The following is a 27,669-nucleotide window of genomic DNA, read 5'->3' as shown; positions in this document are numbered from 1 at the left end:
TGCAAACATCACTGAATTACTCTTTATGAGGTTTTAATTGGACTTTTAAGGTTTCAGTGGTTACAATGACAGACTGTCAAACGTGTTCTCAGACTCCTGTGTCTTGCACTGTCATTAATACAGGGAATCTCACATTTTGTCCCAGTAGCTTTTTTCTCCCTGATTTTCACTGTTTACATCATAGAAGTCTCTCTCGGAGATCAGCATTCAGTGTTTCAGGTGCTGCATAACAAATAACCTAAACAGACTTTCAAGATCTGAAAGCACTCTTTAGGAGGAGATATTTCAGAGCAACAATTACAGCTTGTGTGGTATCTTCTTCCTTGCACTCCTGCAGTGGTTCTGACCCCTGTGTAGGTGGCCTGACTTTCAGAGCTGCTGTGCACTCTCTAGCATCATTTCTCCACCTACGTGCCCCTGCTTACTTTTGCTTTTCCTAACTCTCTGCTTTGGCAACAAACAAAAGCAGTGCCACTGCACTATATTTGGATAAGACATCCCATAGGGGAGGACTTCTGCAACCAAAAAATCATATTAAAGTACTAACTAGCTCATAAGGATCCATGGGGGTTGATGGTAATAGGACAAGGGGGAATGGTTTTAAACTGAGACAGGAGAGGTCTGTGTTGGATCTTAGGAGGAAGTTTTTCACACAGAAGGTGGTGAGGCACTGGAACAGGTTGCCCAAGGAGGCTGTGGATGCCCCATCCCTGCAGGCATTCAAGGCCAGGCTGGATGTGGCTCTGGGCAGCCTGGGCTACTGGTTGGTGACCCTGCACACAACAGGGGGTTGAAAAGAGATGATCATTGCGGTCCTTTTCGACCCAGGCCATTCTATGACTCTATGATCTACCCAAATATTCACAGTCCTTTAACTTTCAGTACAAGACGAATCATACAGCAGTTACTGGTAATACTCAGGTTCCTATGGTTAGCCATATGCTTTTTTATCAGTTGGATCAGACCAGGCAAAGCCTTAGCTGGGACAAATTCTGACTTCATCAAAATCAAACAACAATGATCCTACTAGCATCCATGAAAGAATAAAGATATTTGTATGTTCTCTAACAGGCAAACGACCAGACAGAAGCATCAGTTTAGGCCCAGCAGACAGCATTTAGGAATGTTGCTAAGTAAGTAACTTAGGCCAGAGGAGGAATAATAATTTTTTACTACTTCATGGATACTCTGTTTTTCCCCTAAAATTACATGTTCAAGTTATGCAAATTCTGCAGCCAACACCAAATTCCAGATGATCACCAGAATAGAAAGAAAAGTGCAGAGAGGAATATTCTGCTGCCTGTCAACAAACACACATGAATGCTGTCAGGCTGGGACTTACACAGACAGGGTAAAGTGACCAATACATTTCTTGTTTTGTTTTTCTTGATTGGAAGTTAGCAGAGTAGCACAGCCATCTGCATGATGTTTACAACACCATGTACTGCTTGCAATTAGAAGTTGTGGATTTGATCATCAGGTCATTGCTTTAAATACAAATACATTGGATGAAATACATTCATGCTGGGTTTAATAACAGCAATTGTGGAGTGCATTATTTTAGTTCATGTTAGTACTGTGAAGACTTGGGAAAAAACTCCTTGGCAGACAAATTCATCTTCTAAAATTCAGTGGAGCAAACAACTGACACATTGGCTCCTTGCCTCTGAATCAAAATACACCCAGAAAGTACGTCTGGACCGGTTTCCCAAGCAGGCAGTACAGAATATTCTGGGCTAGAGCACCACTAAGCCCCTTCTGCTTGTAGGCCCCTTCTTATGCTTGAAGAACCCCAACAAGCATCAAGCCAGCCAGAGAGAACAGCCTATAAATCAGCAGCCTTATGAACCTGACATGCTCTGCAAGGGCAAGAGACCAGTTCCAGAAAGCAATCCAGAAAACACGATGTTCTCTCTTCAAAATGAAAACCCAATCCTAAAACGCAGTGGTTAAGACTATTCCTGGAAGCTGGAGATAGGATGGTTCAGTTCCCTCTGGAGAAAAAGGACTAGAACTCAGCTTTCCTACAGCCTGGGTAAGTCCTCTTGCTGTTGGACTTGTTAAGCACTATAAATTCCTCCTTAAGGTCTGATAAAACAGTGATTCATTCACTAGGAATAAACGATTATCAGTTATTAGATAAGTTTTTAAAAAGCTGAAATAAACTGGAAATAATAACAACTGTGTTGTCTAAAAAAAATAGCATTTCTGAAAGACAAGCTATAGCTTAAAGCATAAATACACAGACAGCTTGGTCAGCTGAGAGCCTCCTCCAGCAATCCTGCAAATGCAGCAGGATCTTCTCTAAGATGTGAGCTCTTAGTGCCTGTCTCAATGATGGGCAGTCGTCCTTCTCCATTCTGCAAGATGTTCAAAACATGTAGACTATCTTCAGCACTAAAAGCCCTCCCTTCTCATATATTCCTTTAAAGCCCAAACTGTTATTTTGAAGCATAGCTTTGCTGCATAAGCTTCTAGCTCAAGCCAGTGCCCGAGGCACAGTTACTGAGAACATTACCCAGAAAAATATTCCCTTGTATAAGGCAGGAAAAGTCCATTAGATGGAGTATCAGTATCTATATACCTAGAGCCTGACATGTCAGATTCACTCCAGCAAAACTTGATGAGAACAGGCAAATTTACAATAGCATAAAGCTGGAATAACAGCGGCTGAGAGGAATGAAATAGGAATCAGTCTCACACTGATTAGGGACCATAAAGGCACATGTGGCCTCAATCACGACAATGCTGGGTTTTGAGAACAAAAGCTACTTCTCCCTTTCATGGGGACACTTCTTGAATTACATGCTCCTTTGAGACAGGAGACATGCTAGGCCATGATATGCAGATAACCACTAGCATAGGCAAAAGACTTCCTTCTGCTCTACACTACTTAAGCAGGATTTTACAAATAAAAAGCACAACCTCCTAGCCTCTCATTTAGGTATATTCCACCCATCATGATATATTCCAGGGGCCTGAAACCACATGCCGAGTATGCCCTCTGACTTCAGTTCAAATAGCATATGGTTCAAGGGTTTCTGAGTTATTATTTGATAATACTGAAAGGTATTATAGTGTGTGGTCCATCAAAGGCATCCCAAGTGTTCATTCACCCTACAGCGAAGGAAGGTTCCCCATGCTGCTGCACTCGACCCTGCCTGTAATTTGAAAACAGTGATCTTAGAGCTGGTTACAATTTAAACCTTCCAACCCTGAGCATTTTCTGGACAATACTGTCAACATTCATTAGGGAAAGAAATAGGAGAAGAAATCCATTCAAATTTATACAGTTTTAGACAACTGTGTTTGTTTTACTGAATGTTTGGAGAGCTTCAGCATCCTTGCATGGACTGTATTACACAGTAAACGTGGCATCATGAACTTGAGTTCAGAAGAGAGTCAAATTCATCTTAACGTCTCCTCATACATCAGAAACTTATATTTTAGCCTAATGTGCAACAGCATCACATAAATGCGTACATTCCCCCACGAATCCTTAATCACTTTTGAACCAACTAGCAGATTTCAAAGATATTTAGCAGAGCAGAAGAGATTTCTGAGATATTAAATGTCTATCAAAGGTGTGAAAACAGGTTAAGTGGGTAGATAAGAAACAGGTGATGACTGCTTCCAGCAAGGGAAAGGTTGCAAAATGGGCTTGCACTTCATGAGACATCACCAACTTGTTTCCACACTGGAAATGAGAAGTATGATGCTTTTCCCAGTGGTGAGATATTTAATTGCAGTTTTGACCTTACATTCACTAAAATATTCAACACAGAAAACCAAAGTCTATGTATTTTATTACTTCTTGTTTGGACAAAACTCCTTGTTTAGATATCAAGGTAACAAGAAAACTTCCTGGTGGTTAAAATATGGCAGGTGAAAGCATTGATGCAGACAAAAAGAAGACAACAGCACCATCTTAATTAAAAATAAAAGGAGTACCTGCTAACTTTAATCAGATTTCATTCCCTCACCCCAAACAGCAAATATAAACAGATGGGCTGCCTCAGGTAAAAGATATCTGGCAGCAAGGAAAGATTTCTTCCCAATGGTGATGAAAAGATGGATCGTATTATCTTGGTAAAGTAAATATGATTTTTAGCCAAAATTTCAGGTGTGTTTGATCCTTTGTTTTCTTCCATCTCCGAACAAATCATTCTGGGTTCAAGGGGAAATCATTTGGCATGTTGCTAGGATTGGCCCGTACAAAATGATGCATTGAGAAAAAAGTAGACCCAAACCAATAGCAAATGGCCAAGTGTCACCACTGACACACATTTCATTTGGGTTTTTCCTGAAGCCTCCCACTTATCGTTTATACCGGGCAAAGAGCTCCTGATGCAATTAATCCTTTTTAAAGAATTGTAAAGACTGTAAAGACAAGTAATGCTCATGAGGTTGAGTGCACAGCTTCACCTTGTCGCCTGTGCGCGAGTTCAAGACGGCTGCACAAAGCTCTCATTCAGAGAACAGGAGGGCTCACATTGACAGAAACGCTTTCCAAAACATTCTTACTGGAACTTTGGTGGAAGGTGTTACAGAGCTCCAAATATTTGTTTCTTTGTTTCCATGGGAACAACAGCGCAGTGGTTTAATAATAAAACAACATCGATCCTCAGAGTTTAAGAGAGTTCCTTGATTTTTGTTCTGAGTTAAAGATTTATTTTTCCACAGGTTTCTCTTCCCCCACCTCCCCGACACCAGCAAGTTGCTCAGTTTAATGCCCTTTCAGTACTTGGGAGTGGATCCAAAACATTAAAGGCGAGTCTTGCAAAACTTGCATTATCCTGCTGCATATTATAAAACCAAGCACCGTATAAACACACTCAAAGAAGTCTGTATTTGTAGACATAAGTCACTTCATCTCAGACCCTTCACACACCCCGCTGTTCAATCACCTCCTGTCTGTACTACAGAGGTTTGATACAATGTTGCTGGAGAGCAATGGAGTCCAGAAATTGGAGTGCAAAACCCCGATTTGCACTAGAAACTTCATCCTAGTTGCCAAAAGGAGGAAGTAAGAAGGGAGTTATTCACAAGGCTTTACTTGAAAACGCTGTCCTACCTAATTCAGATCACCTCTCCAGGCCATAGGAAGAAGAAAATGCTGTCAGAGGGTGATTCAGACCAACAGTTAGTTTGAGAAGCTGATGCAAAGGCAGCTTTTTTGTTTAATACATAAGGAAACCAGAGACAGTGCCCTCTTATGTTAGGCAGCTCATTAAATGTTTAAAGATGGGTTGCATTTCATGTCCCTAGGAAATGTGTGCAATTTTGCTCAAGCCACAATATCTGAAAGCTGAAGATCTGTGGTGTAAAAATTTGTAGTCACAACACTCCCATCATCAGTGGTTTTGAGACTGAATAATTCTTCTTTATGTCACAACAATGAATGGTCACACCTTTATTCCCAAACCTGATACGTGTATCTGAATAAGTACGATTCTTATTAAAATAGCTGAGGCTCTTGGGTCACCAGCTGGAAGTGGAAATTCCCAAAACATGCAAAAAAAAGATGTTCTCCTTGCCTCTCTGTGGCCCTTAGATATGCAGGTATGTTCAGTGCCTTTCCTCTGCTAATGAGTAATTAGTAACACTGTGAGCACAAAAAAAGCATGGAACTTGTGACTCTGGTAGCCACCCTGCTCAAAGCGAACCCTGTATGATAAGAGTAAGGAAGAGGATAAGGAGAATCTCAGCACTGGCAAATAATAACCGTGCCACTGGAAAATAAATAGAGACTGACAAATTATTGCTGACGTAGTGCCTGTGAGAGTGTCTAGACGAAGGGAGTCAAACCTACTGTCCGTAGGCTGAAGCTGGCTCCCTGGAGTCTTTCCACCAGCCTACAGTTTCTTGTGCAACATTCAGTGCAATGAATGGGCAGGCACCTGCTTGCTCATCGTCCAAGAAGGGCAAAGAGTGCAGACAGCATGGCTGGAAATGAATTCTACTCCTTCACAGCTGTCTTGTCTTTCATTTCTGCTTCTCCAGCCCAGGAGCAATGCAGGAGCCCCCAAAACATCCACTATCTCTCCATCTCCACATCAGCACCTCCAGAAATGCATTTGATTCTCTTGGCCTCGTTTTGTGTTCACAGGTTTCAAGGTGATTATTTTTCCACAAGCAGTGCCTCCCTTTTGTTTCCTGCCAAGGGAAAAGAGAGTAAAGATGCAAAGGAAAGATTTCTATTTGGTTTTGTTTTTTTTAAAGTGGAGATGAAGAGAAGGGTACTGGAACAAACCCAAGCAAGAGCCAGAAATTACTCATGTGAAGAGAAAGGCCCAGAACAATCAGAAGTTGGAGGCAAAGCTAGAACAGAGGATCCCTCACAATGCAGCTTGCTAGGAATGAGATGTAAAGCAAGAAACAAAGCAATGCATCATCAAGGCATTTTCTTCTTTAGGCAATAGGCTTTTTTATTTTAACTTCAAATGAAATCTGCAACATTCAAAAATAAATAAATCTTACAGCAGTGTGACAGGAGTGCAAAATGTGTCTCTTCACTCATCACCCACAGACTTGAACTGAAATAGTAATTTGGCCCTTGCCAAGGTGTACAACCACTTAAATAGCAGTGCTGTAAATCAAAAGGTCCCCACAGCCTCCACACAAGCAAGAGTTTGAAGGTCACCAAGCATGATGCAACAGTCAGGCATGAAATATCTCTAAGGAGACCTGGTACTTGCACTGCACAGTCAATACTGGGGGGGAAAATTTCCATTATCCACTTGTGCTCCTTCACATCTGTCAGGATGGGGCCAGATGAGGCAAGCAGAGGCTAAGAAATTGCTTCAGTGCCCCGTCAGATAGACAGTCTAGTACAACATAGTAAAAGGAGCTCTTGCAATCAGAGTGGAAATGGTAACTTCCCTGAGATTTGCTAGGCCAAATAGTTGTGGGCAGTTTTGACACTTCCCTAACATTGAAATATCTCATCAGGCAAGTGTCTTCATTTCTTATGCCAAACAAACAATCCAACGCTCAGCACAGGAGCTGCCTCGTCTCCAGCACATTACCAGTATTGAAAAGTAAAAACTCCTCCCTGCCAGTGATGACAAGTGCTTTGGTACCTGCAGGACTTCAAGCCCCGCTCTGCCTCCCTACTAGGGCAACACAAGGCACTCAGAGGGAGGTAAGATTTATTAAGCTTGGATATCAGGGGGAAGTTCTTTACACAGAGAATGGTGAGGTGCTGGAACAGGCTGCACTGAGAGGCTGTGGATGCCCCGTCCACCCCCAGAGGGGTTGGAGCTTCATGATCCTTGAGTTCCCTTCCAACCCAAGCCATTCTGTGATTCTATGATCCCACAAAGCTCAGGTGCTTCAAATCACCCAGAGAAGCACATGCAGCACCAGTAGGGATGGCTGTCAAGCTGAGCCACAAGGCAAACAGAGCATCTGAATGAGAAAAGCCTTTTATGGTTAAAAAATTTGTTTATGAAGGCAGCCAGGGAGGCTGTAAGTGATAGTTTACTGAGAAGGTCCACACAGATCAGGAAGGTGAAACGAACACAAGAGATAAAACCCATTGCAATGACAAATACAAACAGCGTCAACTGGTTATAGCAGCTCTTGGAACTTGGAGCTGAAAGTGCCTCCAAGGGAAACAAGGAACACTGACCAGTGGCAGGATGATGTGTGCATGCTTGGCCAGGTTGCCTAAATGGTGCATCACATCTTGCTCTTCTATCGACATAAAAGTAATGAAGTAATGGCACGGTTTTGTCCCTGTTTATTATCAGGGTGTGGGTATTGTCTGTAGGTTGTGAGTGCAGCAGCTATCAGCTGCGCCCACCATTTCTGGGAGAGGTGGCACAAAGTGAAAATCAATGGATGCGTGATGTGCTGGAGGCAGTAAGTCATTTCCCACACGATCTGCTCTGCTCTCAGCAGTTGCACATGGCCAGGACAAGGCAGCTGCCTGCATCACTGTGGGATGAATGGTCTCGCTGCTGTCCAGCCAAGTGACTACCACTGCCAGCTTGATTAAATTACAGTTGCTTTGAGAGACTTAAGCAAATTATCAAAATAAGCAGAGCAATCAAAGCTATTCAACGCAAGAAATCATTAGTCCTCCTTCAGCTCAGGAGAGAAGAGGCTCTGCTGCTACTCTGAGTCTTGGGAGAAAAGCTCTCAACTACTCAGAGAGGGAATCCAAATAAATCCTCTTTCCTTGGGGAACCTGCGCCTTGTTCTCAGCCTGTCTGTTAGATCAGCCTCTGAGCTCCTCCACTGGACTCGCAGCTTTTGGCTGAATCCCACCACCTATGTGTTGTTTTCCCAGCAGAGGAAAAGCAGCTGCTTTCCCAAGGCCTTAGAAGACCCCTCTGATACACTGCACTGCTGTATTCTGGGCAGAGCAGGGAACACTCCTGACTTTTGGTAATGTTACAATAAATCTACACAAACAGAACTAATCTTTGGCTTTCCTTCCAGCCAAATGTTTTGTTGTGTTTTGTTTTTCCTTGTTGTTTTTTCTTTTTTTAAAGTTGATTCCACCATCTCTATCTTACTGACAACAAGGACCAACGTGAAAAATAATCCTAAGGAAAGGGAAAAAAGGAAGGGAAAAAACAAACAAACAAACAAACAGAAAAGTCAATAAAAACTCTGTCAAAAAACATTCTCTATGCCAGAAGTGTTAGTTAATAATCTGATTACTGAAAGCTATTTTAAAGCCTCGCTTCACCGGACAAAGAAAATGAAATGTGAATTATCTTCTGTCAACCTCTATGGGGGCTGGAACTGGTGGGCAGTCAATGCTCCCCACTAGCAAAGCCCCAGCAGCCACCCCTGGTCCTATGAAGGATCTTCCCTGCTGCAAGGCACAGAGTGCTAAGGCAAAAGTGCCTTTTTTTTTTGAATAGATGTCACTCAACGAGAAAATTCAGACTTTTCCAGTCATTCAGAGATTTTGTCTCCTGGACATTTGCATGCCAAACAAGCCTAATAACGTCTCATATTCTCCCAACTTCAAGTAGACACTTTGAGGCTCCAACTTTCTGCCTTGAGATCTTCAGATGAAAGGCAGCGTTCAAGTGCCAAATACCACAGATTACCAGTGGTCTCCAATATCCTGAAAATATGTTATTTTTAGTATGTGGTTGGCAGAGAAAGGAAGTGTTAAATCTTGGACCAACATCAAATTGGACTGAAAATTAGCAGCTAGAAACATCCTCTTTGATTATTTATTCTACTTTCCCATATCCGAATAGTCCCAGAGGAACAGTAACGACAACATCACCAGGAAAACACCTGATGAGAGCAGGTTAGCACGCAGCACTTGTGTTGCTCTCCATATGAAAACATCCTCGAGTTATCCCTGGTTTTTGACAAGCAGATTTCTGACACAGGTGGGTCACTGTGCTTTGCTGCAGCTCCTCCATTGAAGCACTCATAGCAGAGCAGGAGACAAGAAGCAAACAGCAGACAAGCCATATCCAGGTGCCTCCTTATTTTCTCAGAGGTCCTGAGGATGCACCAAGTCGGTCGCTTGCATTATAAACATGACACAAGTTCAATATGATTTGTCAGTGCTCTGACAGGCTTCCAGGCCTTTCCTCCCAATACCTGCCAGCTTCCTTCTAAATTAAGGAGCTACAGTTTTGACAGCGTTTTGATCTTGATTACATTGGCATGGCTCTCCCATGTAAATCACTGCAGTGTCCATGGGCACCCATCTGTGTAAAACTGGAATTCACTCCCCTTGCCTGAAGGGCGGACATGGCCAGAGAGAGGGTCACTCTAGCAGAACACAGCTCTATTCATTCAACAATAAATCAAAATTCAGATGTCGACACCATTCTTGCAGCACTCCAGGCTCACCCAAGCTGTCAGACAGCAGCCAGGCCTCAGTTGTGGGCACTTCAGCACTGTTCTCAACAGCAGCCCCACATCATGCACTGCAGGACAGGCTCGCTCCTCCAATTCATGGTGTCCAAACCTCACAGGATCTCTCTCTTCCATGCAAACAGTTGCAGGGGAGCTTGAGACATGAGCAGCTGCACGTGGAGGTGCACAGCTGGAGGTAATCCATGGTTCTGCACTGCAGCTAGTGCAGGTATTTGTTCCTGTGATGCAGAATATACAATGACATCCTTTAAAATAGCTGTTTACTTAATGGCAGCAAGTGCAAAGCTATTCAGAGCTTTTCCCTTGGAAAGCAATAAGACTTGGCTGCCATCTCCTCTCACCTACTGAACCAGATGGGCTTATCATCGCCATCAAGCTTCTCCTAGCAGCAGGGTTTGATTCCAATTTTGGCTTCACTGCTGTGGCAGGGATGAAGACTTAGCACCAGTACGCAGGGTACTGCTAACAGCTTCTCCTGAACTACAAAGCAGCATTCAAACACTGCTCCTCATCCCTCCAACTCCTGGCTTGACCCCAGAGCACACTGCGAGGTCCCAAAAGGGCAGACGTGACAGGGCAGGGCATTTCCTCCAGTCAAGGACAACACAAAAAACTGTCACACATGCCCCATTCTGGAGGCAGAATGTGAATAGCAACAAAGTGCAAAGGAAGGGAAGCCTGCAGTGTTGCCAACTAATGAGGTCAATACAAACTGCATCAACTGCTTTAGGTCAGAATGAATGACAATCGGGACGTGCATAGAGAAATCACAGATGGACAGGCAATCTCAATTAAACTGTCCTCCCCTCCCATTCTCCCCTGAATTACTGCTCTAAAACCCCTTAATTATCTAAACTCAATTAGTCTTAGAATATTTGAAGCTTCCTGTTCAGACTAATTTCTCTCTCTTTCCTTGTTCAGAGGGTTTGACTTGCATTAAAGAACATTTAGTGCCTGTGGTAGGGACAACTTTAAGAAGGCAGGTCAGGACTGCAGGGTATTCACAATCTCCCCTCCGTCCTTCCAGAGTCTGAAAAGATCACATGCTCAGTGTCCACCTGTATCTACCCAGGTGAAATTTCAGGATCTCTGATGCTTTTTTTTCTTTTTAAATACCTTAAACCAAACATTTTTTATTACTTACAGCAACTATCATCCACTGCAATTATTACCACTCTTAAAGATTTCCATATGTACTTTCCAACATGATTTGCAAAGTGGTAATTTTCTACTATAGCTATTATTACTCTCCAGAACAAAAACCACGGTGTTCATTCCAACAAAAAAGAACATCAGTGGTAAAGCAGAGAGTGAGAGAAGACAATAGAAGGAAGCAGTGAAAAGATTCCCTTTTGTTTCAGTGAGGTGAATTCTTTGTACGAACTGAACCTGCATGTTTTCATTAAAAGGGTGTCAATAAAGTAACTGGATTTTGAAGGCTCCCGCTGCTTTAGGCTTTGCAGTGATGGAGAACCACATCAAGACTTCTGTCACTGCCCTTCACTTTCTATTACAACCTTGTAAGAAACTTCAATCATAAGGTTCACGCCTCTCCTGAAGTCATAGCATCTCATTCTCCCACCAAAGCACAGATGAATCCAAGGCCTTCTGAGGCAGGAAGCCCGTAGGATAAAGGTCCCAGCTGACAGGGTTGTTGGTAGACCCTCGCAAGGTCTCAAAGCTATCTGCTCACTTTGTAGGGCGCTGGACAATAGGTAGTTTCTGTTCTTCCAGACAAGGTTTAGAGAAAAAACCTTCTTCACTGCACATACAGCACGTGGAGCTCTCAGCTTCACTATCCTGATTTGATCCAGTTTTTAGATACACTGGAGCAAAAACTGGAGCTCAAAGTTGAAAAATACCTATTCTAGATCAATTTGAACTTTGTCAGAATAGGTTTAAGCTCACCTTAAAGTAGTTGGCTTGCTTGGTAGGCTGCATTAACCTAAATATCTCACTTAAAGTAGTTCACTGATGCCTCATGCAGGCAAACTCTTGCAGACAGGAAACCAAAGCACAGAGAGATTAAATGAATTGCCCAAGATTAAGAAAGAAATCTCCAGGCAAGGTGGAGCTGAATGTAGTCTGAGTCACAACTCAGCATATAAATCACAAAGCTGCCTCTGTTAGTGTTCTTACTGCTTATGCTGTGTGGTGTCGAGCACAAGCTGCTTCACTGGGAGCTCCATCAAGGAGCCAGACATCTCTGACCACAATGCAGTAGCAGGATTACGTTTTTTCATTGAATATTTGAGAGGAAATCTCTCTCTACCATCCTCCACAAGCACACAGTTGTTCTGGTTCAGAACTGGCTGGAAAACAAGAATTCCATTTTGCATCAATTTTGGAGGTGGTAGAATTCAGTTTTATTCTTGCATCGGGATAATACTGAAACTGAAAGATGGAAACTTTTCCCACTCATGTTCATTTGAAATGCTCTTATTGGGTACATCACACATCCCCTGTACTCACTGATCCTCAGATCCTGTAGTTCTGCTCTGGAACTTTTATCTCTGAGCGAAGAAACTTTAAGGGACAAGTTTCTTGGGAGCTAATACACTTCCAACAACAGCTGATTTATTAGCAAGGCATTTTTTTCCCAGCACTCAAGTGACATTCTTTTTCAGGCAGAAAACTACATGAGGAGAAGACCATAAACCAAATGCAATTCCTGGGCTTCAAAATGCAGATGATAATGCAAAGAATTATTTTGCATAGTCTATCACTGAAAACGTTTTGCAGGCGTGCTAATGTGGAATGGATCTTTATCTTTTTGTGTACTTTATAGCTTTTCTGTTTTTCATCATGTCTGTTGATACACAAAGAAATTAAGATTTTCTTTCATGGTTTCTTAGGTTGCAAACTAAACTACACCCTTCATAAGGTCAGGAAAGAGCACAACTCTTCTTTAAGGTGAGCATCAGATTGTCGTTGTGCCTATTTCACCTTTCACAGGCAATCTTTGTACAGAGTTCAGATGTAACATAAGTTCACAGCACAGGTATGTTCCCAGCTTGCACAAGCCCAGGTAGACTCCAAAAGGTATTGCTGAGAACGCCGTGTCGTCCTGTTATCAGAACAATTACTGTAGTAATTGCTATAAACTTAAAGCCTGGTCCAACAGGTTCCAGAAACATTTACTCTAGCTATAATAGAATTATTCACATAAACTGCAAAAACTTGTGATAATAATATTATAATAATACTGATGCATTCAGCACACACATGAGGATACAAAACCTTTTGGATTGACTCAGGTACAAGCCTCCATTCCCCAACAAAGCATGCCGGAAAAGGCTAAATGAAAGCTAGAACTATATAAAATGAAGTTAATCTAACGGTTTGTACAGACAGATGAGAGTCATTACATTATTTATGTACACAAGGGTACTGGGGTAGGCTGGATTAGATGATTTACCCAAGATCAAACAATGAGTCAGTGACACAGTTTTTTGCTGTCCAGTGAAAACACGGATGTACAGTAAGCTGAAAAGAATTCATTTATTCCCCATATCAAAAGAATAAATGAGAGTGTGTTCCCTTTACTATCCGAGCTCGTGGTTCCAATAAGCACTGATAGAACTGACTTTGGCAAGCAGGAAATTAGCTGCACTAGTCACATATGCAAAGCATTTGCTGAATACGAAAATCTTGAGTTACCCAATTACCAACAGTTTTCACTTGCTGTAGCCACAGGTCTGTCTGACACGGCAGCAACTTAGTCTTTGCTGCTTTCTTGAGATGCTAGAAGGATGCAACCCATTCAGTGTTCAAGGCACAGTAAAACCAGTCAGGACATTGTGCAATGCCAGACTCTTGCCTCATGTCTGATTTCAAAGAGCACAAACTGAGCTACTCAGTTTCAGTCAACATCAACTTAGATGGTGGGATTTTGAAGTGTTTGTGGATCAGATTTTAGCAGACCGATAGGATCAACAAGAAGAAGGAACAATTCATCCGAGTGCTTCTCAGCCCTCAGAATGCCCTGAAGTGGGCCATATCCTGCCATAAATATTTGCACAAAAATCCTGCTGACCTCAGTGGTGGTTCTCAGTACAAAATGATGGCAGGATGTGGTCACAGCAATCTTTCTAATAATAGATTTTCCATTGAGATCAATGGACATTGGTCCTCATTTCACTGCCAAAGCTTGGTTCTGAGCTCTGAAGAGAGACATTGTTTTCCTGCAGCAGGGAGCACACAATTGCCAAATTTACTTCTGGCAGGGCAGGCATTTATTTTTAATGCTGAATAGCACCAAAATGTCTGATATTAATTAAGACAGTCTTTTCCTTCTACATATCTCAAGAAAAAATCTTCCAGTGCTGCCATTGGAAAGGCACACAGAACACATGAATACACATACATTAAAAGACACACATAAAATAAGCTAAAAGACACCTTTCTGTTCCCAATTCCAACGAGAGTTTCCCATGGATGGAATTAGCAGGTGCTCAGCTCCTCAGAAAAACCAATTTATCATAGGTGTCAAAGACCCAGAACTCCAAGTAAGTTCCTCATAGGCACATTCCTAAGCCTGTAGGTAGCACCCTTCGCTCCATTTTTCCTGAGCCAATCCCTCCCTTGGCACTCATTACCCCTTTGATGCCTATATGCACAAATTCTTATCTTCAGGATGCTAAAGGATGACTAAATGTTTTCCAGTGTTTTATTCTTTATCTCGGTTCAGCTTTAACCAATTTTAATCTCGTGATACTGCTATAAAGATAAGCAGCGGCCTGCCAGGGAAATAAGCATTTCACAGGTTAACTTTTCTGAAGAGGAAGCGGGTTTGTTTTCTGCCTTATTTTCTGGAAAATGTTAAAACAATAAAATGAATGAGAAGCGGTGGAGAACAAGTTGTAAAGGAGCTAATTTCCTGCTCACAGCAGCTCTGATAAATTTCAATCTTGGATGACAGGGGTTGTGGAGGGAGAGGGGAGGGGTGGCTCTTCCTGGAAAGCCAGACAGGATAGGATTGATTTGAGAGCCAGACAGGATAGGATTGATTTGAGACATCTTCATTGCCAGAACAGCCGGTATTGGCTAATCATCAGAAAACAGAGACTTTGACCTACAGGAAGTGGAGAGCAAGGAAGACGTCTGAATCAAACCTTCAGGGTCCAAATGTGTAAATGAACAAAATAATAACAAAGCAACAACAACAACAACAAAAAAGCCTTTACTTGAACACAAGCCTTCCTGCAGACCAACAAATGCCAAAGGAAGTGCCAGCGCTCTGACTAACAAAAGAATCCTGAAACGCTGCAGGCTCCTGTGCCAGCAGCAGCAGCACCCAGTTAAAAGTGGGTGGCTGCCTGACACGGCTGCTGCCGGATGGACTGGACAGCTCAGCATGAATCACAGGGCAAAGGATTCCTTCAGTCCGGGAGGAATTGGTACACAGGCTGCCTGCTGCTTGCTTTTTTATTTTTTTCCTCTCAAAACACTCCTGCCTTTTAGAGACCAGCCGTTTCCTTCCTGATGTGCTCCGTGGGCGTGCAGCCTGCAGATGACTACTCACTGCTGGCACTGTGAATGGGAGCGAGCTCATGGACGAGGTGCCGGGGAGTGCCAGACTGAACATCCCCAGGGACTGAACTCCCCAGGGTAGTACCACAGCTGTGGCCAGCTCCTGACAGAGTACATCTGCCATCACTGCCCTCTCGCTGGGATCAGTACGTACACACAAACACACACAAGACCACTACAAGTGTATCACACAGCAGAGTTAAGTCTTTTGGAAATCCTCCCTGGAAAGAGAAATCTCTGCATCTCCCTTGCCACAAGCCTGGAAGCGGGGCAAAGGGTAACAGAGCTTTCTTACACCATTCCAAAGATCTAAGAGAGCTCCTTAATCAGGGTTCCAGACAAAGCTGGCCTTGGTTTACTGACTATTGTCTCCTCATAATGGGTAGGGCAACGCTTATTTTAGCCTGACAATGCATCTTCTGGTTGTTGTTTTTTCTATCAGCTATAGACTGACCCAGCACTACCAACACCACTTGGAATCTTTTCACTTATTTCAGCGGGCAACAGAACATCTCAATCACCAACTGGCAGGCCAATCTGAGAAGCAACTGCTACAAAAGGGTCACTACAAAGTGATCTTACATCTGCTCTTTCCAATTAACTTCAGTGACACCTTGTCCAGTTTCAGTCTTTCTCCCTACTTTTACTGTTCTTTTCTATTACTGACTGGCTTGATTTTCTCCATGCCTTAACTCTTCTCTGTTCATCACTTCTTTTCCCATACTTGTCTCTTCACAGCATGAAAAGGCACTTGCCAAAGTTTCAAGTCAATACTCTTCACTCTTCACTCTCCATGACTTGTCAGCCAACTCCAGCACTTCTAATCAAGCTCTTCTCAAAGACCTGTCATCCCTTGGCTTAGAGGATTCTTTCCCTTAATGATTCCTCTCCTCCCACTCTGATCAGTCTGTGAACATGCTCTAATGAGGATCATCTGCTGGCTTTGTTATTCACCTTTTATGAGCTCCCCAGTTCCCATATCCTTAACTGATTAAATCCTACCTCTGCAGTTTTGTAATTGAAACACTGATACATATGCTTCTGATAGCAATGTAGTTAGGCCCATTCATCAACCAGATGCCTTTTTACTACAAAATTCCTGGCATCGACAGAAACGTTTCAGACAGCCTAGCATCCCAACAGTGGCAGCAGTCAATGTATCCCATACTTTCATTTTCACCTTTATTCCTCTCACTTAATCAAACAGCTTGCAACTCACTCTGCTCTTTGTACTTGTGTTTATCATGACCATCAAGTCCAGCAACAGCAGCAAGTAAATGTATTTACCTTGGGAAAGGGTAAAAGAACAAGTCCTGGTTAAGGTACCCCACATTTGGTCAGGATCTTGCTTGGCAAACAAAGTGTGAATACTAATAAGCTTCCTGGTCTTTCCTTGCCTATTCAACCCTGCTACTCCACGGCTACTGAATCAGCCAAGTGTGGGTGGCTGGGGGCAGGGGAAAGCTCATGGTGACTTGCTCACTGCTAACAGAAAAATGGTTTGCAAATGAATTGCTGTAATCTCAAAGGGTGTCTCCACTGCCTGCAGTTCTAATTGTTCCATTGTACTCTTTTAACAGGTGGCTCATTTACACTAAGTAGTTCTGACTTTGCTGACAGCAGAGCAAGCTGCATCTTTGTGGGGTGACAATATATCATTATTTCCACTGACATTATTTTTCCTTCTGCCCAGATCACACGAAGATATTGATTGATCAATGATGCACTTATCAATAAGAATAAACCCGGAGTGGTAAGTTTAATGCAACAGGCTACACAAATCAAAGTAAATAGAAAATCATTCACATTTGTTTTGTATTTCAACTATGTCTGAAAATTTACCCATTCTGACCTGCCTCAGGAGATAAGTCCTTATATAACATCATATAAACAATTCTCATCCCGTTTTTGCGGTTTGAGGAGCACAAGACTCATATCCTCAGATAGATCACTTAACTTTATCTCCACATCCTAAAACGATTCAGCCTTTGAAAAAAAGAGTTTTGATCTGAGTTCAACTAACATTGCCAAATTTCATAGAAGAGGCTGAAACGGAGTACTGGCATTTACAACAAAACCACAGTACGGTAGTTTCGTACACCACTCCTCCAGCTTTTAAGGCCCATTTGACTTCAGTGGACCACCAGTTCAAGCCTTAACTTTGCTGACCGACTTAACAATTTGTTCCTGGTATCATGTGACAAGTTTTTGAAGCTCACACGTGGAACGGGGCATTTGCTGCTCATATGAAAGGAAAAAAATATATTTTAAAGATATAGCAGAACATGAGGTTTCAATTGTCAGAAAAACAGAAACATCTGTTGGAGTCATGAGCAGTTGATTAGTGGAGTTCATTTCTAGGGTAATGCTTCAGTAGATCAGCTCTTCTATCTAAGTGTGTCACTGTAGTCACTGGACGCATTACAAAGAGTTACAATGAAAAAGCAGCAGACATATAAACAATTTGTTAGGGTTCCAGTATCCGTAAAAGCCAACTGTAATGCATCGGTCTTCCACACTTATTCACTGCTTTCCATGATAGCAGCATGTGAAATTAATAATTGTATTTAAACCTCGCTTTTATCTGCAACAGCTAAACATCTGCCAGCCCTTCAGTTATAAACCTATGCTATTTTTGAAGCTTATAACTAGGGACCGTAAAAGTTCTTTCTAAAGATAAAACACAATGTACAAGCTGTCAGCCTGAGTACACTTCTTACTTAATAATCAAACCAAGTTGGGTTCTGTCTGCCAGTCAAGATAATGACAAAAACATCGGTTGTTTTTTGGATGCCGCTTGGATTTCAACCCAAAGCTTTTCCAGCTCATTACACTAACATAAGGATTAACACCTTGGAACATCTGTGCAAAAAGCAGAGGTTAATCAGAAATGCTAATTCAGCCTGTGTGCACTGTGTAGCTTCAGTGATACTGGATAGATGGCTGAGTTGTATACACTCCTTTAATTAAGACTGCACTTGCAGATCACCACAAGCCTTGGCAGCAGGAACACAAGACGCCACTAGGAAGAGGATATCTTTAAGGTTAAGCCTCCCTTTCATTAGCTTGACTATCTAATTGAAGGTTCACTAGGAATCCTAGCCTCAGCTCTTGTTCAGTTCCTGATATCAGTGGCCTGATCTAACCTCTGTGTTTCCTAATGCTCCATCTACATCCACCTGTCACCTCGTGGATATTTCTCAGCCAGGAATAGGGTACTGTTACATTAAAAATAACAACAAGAACTTGCAGCACTTTTCTCGTGACTTTACAGACTATTTTGTTTTTAACAAAAGAACAAATAGCTGATCTCCTACATACACACTGTGGATCTTCCTTCACTGCCCCTTTCTGAGAATTAAGTCCAATTCTTTCACCCAGGAGACTTCAGTTGACCCCAGAGAGTTCCTGGTAGCTTGCATATATCCTTCCCTGTAACCACATCTGGAGAAGCACCCAGTTTACCATTCAGTTCTGTTTGGCTGTATGTTAGTGAAAATGCAGCAAAGCAGAGCAGCAGTAAGTTTAGAAATAGAAGCAGAGCTTCTCTATAAAACCCAGAAATCATCTCTGTGCAGATCATGTATCTCTGCTTGCTTATACCTCTAGCGGATTCTCTGTGCTATGTCAGGTTTTCTATGAGGATACAGGATCCAGGCAGGTAAAAGACTCTCTTTAAAACACCCAGTTCTTTCAGAACAGCTTGCTTTTTATGATTGAGGCTGGCTCTTCTTTCATCCATGCCAGTGTACATTTGCTTCAGAGACGGAAGAAGATGCATTCAATCAGTGTAAAGACAACAACGTGAGGGACAAAGGTCTGTCCTTTCTGCAAGTCATCCACTGTGTGCACCCACTGCCTTCCAAACTGCAAACAGGAGACCTGTGCTACCAACACACAGCCACTGCTGGTACTGCCACAGCAGGCCTGTAATGAATCTTGGGGATTTATCACCAAGGTTGGAAAAGACCCCCAGAATCACCTAGTCCACCGTTATGAGTGGGCTTTGAAAGGATAAACAACAGAAAGCTCAACTGCCAGGATCTTTCACATTCTATGCCTTCCCTTCCTGAGAATGGGCACAAAAAGCTCCTGGGCAAGGCTTTAAACTAGACAAAGCACATAGACATTCCAGCACTGAAAAAGCCTGCAGAAGCCACAGAGTTTGACAAGCAGAGGACAGACTGCTTGAGTTTGATGTCTGTATCAGTTATGAGTAAGCCAATGGTGCCGTGACTAGAAGGCCTGAAGAAACTGAGGTGTGGCAGCAACTTGATGCAGCAAGAAAGGGAGCAGGGGCCTACACAGCAGGTTTCCTCTGGGAAGGACTGGAGAACAAGTGAGGGTAAGAGGTTCCTGTGCTACTGTGAGACTGGCTCCAGGCACTGCCAGAGCCTGTGTGTGACTCATGGCAGAAGGAAAAAAAAGTCGGGGGAGGGGTGGGCAAGACTTGGCAGCCCTGGTTGTCTCACACAATAGCAGATTTTGTTCTCTACAGGATAACCCAGGTGTTTGTGGCATTTGGTCAAACCCCTTCAGTAAAGGACAGCACTCCTTGTCACTCTCTGGTCATCATCTGACCGGCAGTGGAATGCAATACTTAATTCATGTTGCGTAAAAGCTTAAGAGTACTTCATCCATCCACATTCTCCCTTGCTCCAGCTGCCCAGACGACAGCAGTCTGAGGAGTGATGCTGGTGGAACAGCCTCCTTCTCTCTTCTCCCCAGTGGCAGAGCCATCAGGACAGGACACCACTCCCACACAGAATGGAGAAACCAGGACTGTGATTCATGAGAGGAACCACTTCCTTGGAACAGTCGTAATGGCTCCCATTTCCTGCCCTCGACCCTACCCAATTTTTAAGGTTCCCATCCTCACCACAAGAAGCAAAGAGCTTGCACAACAGCTGCTTGTCTGCTGTAGTTTACAGCCCAGTACTTCAAGGTATTTCTGGTTAGTACCATTAAAAGCTGGGCTATAAACTGCAATAAAGACAACTGAAGGTGGGACAAAAGAAAGCTGTACCCTCTTCTTCTGAGCAGAGCCCTAGAAAATGCCTTTTTGGTAAACTCTATCAGTATTACCACAAGTTACTTTTAAGGCCTGTGAAAAAAACCCAGATCCTCTGTGTCTTCTGTAGCCAGCATGGCCTTACATGCAAAGTGCCATTCCTATCTGAGCAGCTGTTTAAAGGCTACTACATTAAAGGACCAACAAGAAAACTGTGCTGTGATGGTTGATTCTAAATTGTGAAAGTTTGGTTTTCTTAAGTAGGACTGACATTGACAGATCATAATACATGTGCTTGTATTGATTGCATCAACAGAGGGGGAAGATCTTCATAGATAAAGTGGTGAGGTGCTGGAACAGACTGCCCGGAGAGGCTGTGGATGCCCCGTCCATCCCTGGAGGTGTTCAAGGCCACGTTGGATGGGGCCCTGGGCTGCCTGGGCTGGTATTAAATGTAGAGGTTGGTGGTCCTGCCTGTGGTGGGGGGGTTGGAGCTTCCTTGGGGTCCCTTCCAACCCAAGTCATTCTATTCTCTGATTCTATGAAAACACACTTACTACAAAAATGAATATGCTTATTAACCAAAGACAGTAGCACTAACATTTTAGCTTCCTATAAGCTGTGTACAGAGCCCATCCCAGGAAGTAATAATCTATTTGTAAAAGGTTCCTTAACGTTTCCTGATAAAGGTCCCTTTTCTAATCACTGATTACCTTTAATATGCATGGCTATAACAACATCAGCTTGTTCTGCAGTGTGCTTTATCCTGCCTTATCAGAACTTCACTTGCATTCCTCTTGTGGTTAAAGGGAAAATTCAAAGATACCTTCAGTCACTTTTTTCCACAGGTCTTACTGCATCAAGTGGATACTGGTTATTAGAAAACAAAGTGCTGAGACTGCATTCAGGGCTAAAACATGGGTTATAATTGGACAGCTGGACTTCAGAGTACCTGTGTGATTGAAAGGGCTCCTGCTTCTCTAAATTTCCCCTTCAAAACATTCAGACATTCTATCTGTTTTATCAGTAAGGTTAAATCAGTAAAATCTCTTAAGTTGGGTAGATTTACACTAGTAAAATTCTACTTAGATCACATATTGGAAGGGGAATATGTCCTTGATTTTACTCTGTGTTCACACAAAGGAACACAGCTGGAACAGTCTATAAAAGTATTAACAACGCAAAAACTGACAAGAGTTGCTCTGTTACAAATTTGTACATAAACAAGGACTAGTGAGAGCCCCACGCAGAGCTGTTACATCGTAGACTAAGAAAAGCAACACAATGAGGGGTAGTGAATGGTGCTACCAAGCATGAGATGGGGCTGCTGGTTCAGACTGATCATAACCCTGCCGCATCAAAATGCTTTGTGTACATAAAGAACTTGTCTAAAGTTCAAAAGCGTTCTGAAACTGATAAGATCTGGACAACTTAGTCTCCCTTAGTAACACTGTATGGGAGACAAGTCACTCTGCACCAAAATTACTGCTCACTTTAAGAACACACAGTCACTTTCTGAGCTCAGATTAACAGCTGTGCTTCCAGCAGTCCTCTCACTCATGTGTGCATCTTCCCAACAACATACAACGTTCAAATCTCGCATAAGCTGTATATTGGGACCGCTGTCAGCAGGCAGCCCCACACCTATAGCTGTACGTGTTTTTCTTCTGCCAAATTATCAAATTCCATAGCTGCTAGTCAGACATGCCGCCTCCCACTGCATGGGAACAACAGTCAATCACCCTCTTCCTTATTGTTCGATCAACGTTTCTCTCTAATCACCTTCTTCCTTATTGTCTGATCTGTTTCTTCCCATGTTCCTATGTTCTTCCCATTAACTAACATCCAAACACATGGATAATGAGTTTTACCATATTTTACACTACAAGTACCAGGTATAAAGGCAATACTAGAAAATACACAACAAACCTCAGCTAACACTGTGTGTCACTGCCATTACTTTTATCCACACCATCAGTACTGTTAAACCTCACCTACTTAATCCATGGGGGCTAACCTAGCGCTGGTGTAAAAGGAAAATGAGGTATGAAATCCCTTGTAATCTCAGAAAAAGAAAAGATAGGAATGAGAAAAGCAACATTTCATCCTTGTAAGTGTGGAATCCGATTTTCTAACAATAACTGTTTGTGCTGCTGACTTCCCTTAACACCTGCGACCCTGCTTGTCACGGCCTCACTGCCTGCTGGAAACTTGGCAAAAGACAAGAGAAGAGATATTAGGGAACCAATGCTACATCCTGAGAGAGGCCATAAAGTCTAAAGGTTGAACAGAATTGCCAGGAGCAGCCTGATAAACGAAGGAAGTATGTGGCTCTGAAGAGACAAACTGCTGCGCCTGAGTACATTGCGTTCAGCCTCCATGAGCTGCGCCCCAACGTCCCACGTGCCCTGAAGAGCACAGTGAGAGGGACCGCTGGTGCTGGCCTTTCCCAAACAACCCTCTTGGAAGTGAATTATTTTAAGTCCCTTTCTGAAATGAGAGCACTGCACATGTCAGAATTTCACAGATCTTAAGTTTGAAAAATACTCTTCGTCATTATTTCAAATGAAGCCAGGATGATTTGTTAATTTAATAAAAAGAAAAAAGGCCGTGCAAAGCCCCTTCTCAATTGGTATATTCAAGCCTTTCCCAAAATCTGGCTTCAGTAAAGAACTTGTCCTTAAAAACCTTCCAGACTGTAACTAAGCCTGTAACTTGGCATGTGAAATAAATAAACCAATAATCAGATCCTTCAGAACCGTTCAATTAAATCTGTAGAAATATCTAATAAAACATTCAGCATCTGGGGAGTTTTTCTGCAGAAGGTGCATACAGTAGCTATGGCTTCGTGTTAGGAAGAGCACGGCATGTTAGTAACCAAATCCTGCTGCCCCTCTTTCCTGTCCTTCACTCAGTTACTATTGGCACAACTTTTTGTGAAGCCACACTATCAAGCTGAGCAGAAAATGCTTTTCTGGCTTTCAGAACAAATCAAACCAAAAACAACACAGCATGGCCCCACAAAGAGCTGTGCGAGCACAACCAAAGAGGCAGCGCAGGAATGGCAGCCAGGGGAGGGAAGAAAAAGGACATGAATTGCTTTGAGCTCATATTGCTGCTGACTACTTTCTATTATAAAACCATAACCTAATACTCTTTCAAGACTACAGCTCTGAACTGCTTCCCACAGTGCATCTCCTTCCCTGCGCAGAACCCTCCGGGCTGCACGCTGCTGCAGAAACGTGCCTGTGCTGGGAGGCTTGCAGGCTCAGGCACTGCACTCTGTTATACTTTCCATTATTCACCGAGGAGAGGATAACCCCAGCAGTGCTTGTAAACACAATGGCTTCCTCGAGAAGCAACGGCAAAACTCATAAGGAAGGATTTCATTGTAAGTGAACCGCCAGACCTAGGAGGGCTGTCCTCCCCTGGGAGCTGGGCTGTGGGAAGCGGGAGCAAGGAACTGCCTTTTTAGGAGTGTGGCTGAGCAGAGGCAGGAAGCGCTGGGGCAGGAACAGGGCTCCCGCAGCAGCCTTTTAAGGACAAACACAGGTATTTGTCCAGCCTGCTGATAGAGCCCTGCTAGGTAGCACAGCAAGGTGTGGCAAGGCTTGGCCAGCCACTGGCCACAGGGACCCTCAGCCACAGTCATTCTGCACACTGCAGACCCGCTGCTGGCCATGCGGCACCTCCAATAGGCCTTATTAGGAAGGCAAGAAGCTTAATTAATCGTTTTCAGATCTGCAAAGCCAGATGGTTTGTGGGTGAACTGTACGTGATTTTAATGTGACATTTTAAGGCGTTCAAGGCAACATTTTGGAGTGCGTCAGGAGTCTTTTTAACTACCTAAATAAGAGGGCAGATTTTCAGAGGTGATGAGCAACTGGATTTTCTTTACTCTTAACAGAAGGAGCGGGATACTCACAGCCTCACACATTCAGCAGGTTGTTTAAGCAAGTTTTAGCATCATATACCATTAGGACTCCTTCTTAGTTGCCTAAAAATTAATGCTACTAGACAGAAAAGCAAAGAGATTTGGGGTTTATTCATTTTAAATCACATCTTTTTATTATTATGAGTTTTATCTTTCTGGGGAGTAAAACAAAGTAATCCAATTCAGGCCAAATCCATCTATACAGGATATATAGATAAGAGCCCCAACCACAAGTTTGTCCCGTGTTGTTCTTTGTATTTTCCTTCCCAGCTTTCACAAGCAAAAAGAGGAGGCTGCAAGTAAAGTTGGAGCTGCCCACCTAGGAATAATCCCAGTTCAGAGCATGAAATGGCAAGTTGGAGTTCAAGGAATGACCCGTGTATTTTGCCTTCTTGGTTTCTCAAGTTGAATCTTTAATAACTGCCTGCTTCAACACACTAAGCAATGTAATTTTTAACCAAATATCGTATACTTTAACCCAGAGATACTTGAATGATTTAATAGTTTTTTATCTATGCCACATTTTAAAGCCACAGATGACAAGCACCTGTTGTACATCATGAACCACTGTCATCATTAGTGCCTTCAGGTAATAGTCTCAGCAGGGAAACCAAAACTTTGCTTAATCTTGCCACATCCCACTTGCAACACACTGGCAAGAAAACATGGATGAAGTACTAATTACACATGGATAATCACAGGGTACTGGTTTCTAGGATTCTTTGTGTGAGGCCCATCAGGAGAAACAAATACACAGACAGCAGGAAAAGTTACAGTAACCAGCTGAAAAATATCCAGATACATAATAAACTTATTCAGTAGGAGCTGAGACATCATGTAGGACATACTCCAATTGCAGATGGGGCTGGGAGTACATTTCTACAGCTCTAAATGAGCATTAGGTTAAGGCTACTTTCATAAAAGGAATAAAAGTTTTGACAGCAGGTTTCATATTGTAAATTCCTCCTTTAAGATGACCTGCTTGCCAAAGCAGTTCAGCTGCCAGAAAGGGAGAAAAGCAGGCAAACTATTCCCTTATAATCCATAACAGTTCTATGCTGTGCAGGTACACGAGGCATTGCTCCAGAACTGGGGGACATTGGCTCATTAGGTTCAATTAAAAAAACACCCACCTCTGAAGGGATTTTAATAACAACTTCCAAAAACAAAACATGCATATATATAGCACACACATTTGTTTATGCAGCTGTAATGAGTGATGAAGTCCATTTATGAGCTGAAGTCACAAGATTCTAAGCAGGTCTTTGTTTAATCTCAGTAAGTCATGACATTTCCCTACTACTTCTAATAATGTGATTTGGATCAACATTTTCAAACTTAGGCACCTGGTTTTTAACAGTGCTTACCCACTGCACTTCTCATCGGAGTCGCTGGAGACTGAACACTCTGCTCCTGGGCCACCACTTCGATTAAGCATCCTAAACACAGATAGAGAAATGGTAAGTTTAAAAAAAGCATGCAGTGTTTGGATTCAGTACATATCAAATCTCAATCAAACTGCGACTCTGCAACCTGCTAAGAGAGCAATCAAAACGAGACCGTTAGTGGAATGAATACTTACAGCATCAGCCTTTCTCTATCAAATTTTTCTAGATGGAAAAAAAACTTCAAAAACTTAAGAAGGTTTCCTATAGACACTGGTTTCCCATCCAGCATCATTGCTGGAAGAACGTAATGATGAGAAATTCAGAAGTGCTGCTTTCATTAATGCAGCATCATGTGCTGAATAACAAAGGTAGGGCAGAGTACACAGGAAAAAAAAATATTCGACACTCATAACTATTAAGGTCCTTCCATTTTGGGTGTTTATAAGCCATGCTAGACTCCAGATTACATAGCTGTAATAATATAGGAATCAATATTACTGAGTATAAATCAACATCACATTTTTAGTTTTGCTGTTAAGGAAAATAAACTAAAACAGAAACCACCAGCATTTGCCACCACTGCTTTTGCCACTGCGCCCCTGTTTGCTTTCCAAACATATCTGAGGTTTTCTGACTACCAGATCAACCCTAAACGCTAACATAAACAGTGATTCTTCTCAGTCTTTCTTTTAAGAAGGGAAAACAGATTAGAGTCCTGGTCTGGACAAAAATCAACCTATCTAATGTGCAATGTCTGACAGCCTTCAAGTTTTAAATGACAACACTGCTGTCTCCACTCATTTCTCTATTCTGTCTCTCACCTTTTACTCTCCAGAGTCCCAAATTAGTTGTGCAAACAGGTAGATTTTACACCACATCATCAAATCAAGATGACAGAAGAATATTAGAAAAACGCAAGGATCTTTCACCTAGAACATTTTGCTCCAAGCAGCCTTGTTTACACTCACAAAAACTCATAACAAAAAGTACAAGACAACATCAGAAGCTTGGACTCAAACTTGGGAGTGTTCTAAAAGGCCAAAGCCAAATATGCATAACCAGCAAAGTCAATATATCACCTAATTAGAACCAAGAGAATATGTTCCTGTACCTTGATTTTTTATTCAATCTCTTTTTGTTTATGTAAGAAAATAATATGCACTGTTGCCAGTATTTTTCTTAATATGAAATCCTAAAATTGACTATCGACATGAGGTAGCCAGGGAAGCACTGGAACTTCTAAGATGTCTGGGAGCTCCTTATCCGTCATCTTCAGATATAGATTTGGTATGTTTTTCGATACAGATGAGCACTTGGGAAGAGAGATGATATTTGCAGTAGGATAGAACAAGGGTTTGGTTGACTTCCATTTTCTAAGGATGGCTGCATCACTCAAGTGTATGCAAGCCTGGTCATCAAGAATCTGTAATAGTCTTACTGCCATATCATTTTACACACGGGAAAATATACCCAGATGCAATACTCCTACCAAAACTGGGATTATATTTTATATTCCTCCATTTCCAGCGTTGCGCTCAGTTATTTTCCAATAGGTTTCTGAGATCTGCTATACCAGTCTCCCAGAAAGAAAACAACTGTGACTATTTAAGTCAGAATGTGAACAGAAAAACAAGTAAACAATATTGTTTAATACGCTAGTCTACATGAAGTAAATCCAGCTGAAAAGCTCTGAAAACGCACATGAAAAATAACTGTGAGAGTCTTAAGTAAACAGTTCCCTTACTGGATTTGCTGTAGCCAACTAAAACCTTTCTTCTCCTTTCCACATTAAAGAAGAGCCCAAAAACCACATTTTGCATATTTCATTAGCTCAGATCTTTTCCTAACCCGGTTCCCAGGGCAGACCAAGTCTAATAAACTTATTCAAATGAATCTAACATTGTTCTAAAATAACAGGTTTTGAACCTGGTGGAGTGTGA

The 27,669-nt window shown here is 42.4% G+C and overlaps 1 protein-coding gene across 13 annotated transcripts in view; it reads right to left on the bottom strand.

The window, feature by feature from the left end:
• Positions 1–27,669, bottom strand: part of FGGY (FGGY carbohydrate kinase domain containing) — a 273,209-nt gene that overhangs the window by 210,555 nt on the left and 34,985 nt on the right. For 12 of the 13 annotated variants that reach the window (XM_072343867.1, XM_072343865.1, XM_072343863.1 and 9 more), the window contains one exon: positions 25,709–25,780. Coding sequence is in view for 7 of the 13 variants with exons in the window: in XM_072343860.1 (XP_072199961.1) it covers positions 25,709–25,780 (72 nt within the window). In the remaining 6 variants the exon portion in view is untranslated. Of the gene's footprint in view, positions 1–25,708; positions 25,782–27,669 lie in introns of those variants that run through there. The other variant, XM_072343866.1, reaches the window with a different exon arrangement.

The sequence above is a fragment of the Excalfactoria chinensis genome, chromosome 8 (assembly GCF_039878825.1).
Source record: "Excalfactoria chinensis isolate bCotChi1 chromosome 8, bCotChi1.hap2, whole genome shotgun sequence".
Classification (NCBI taxonomy): Eukaryota; Metazoa; Chordata; class Aves; order Galliformes; family Phasianidae; genus Excalfactoria; species Excalfactoria chinensis.
This window is presented reverse-complemented; position numbering and strand designations above follow the sequence as displayed.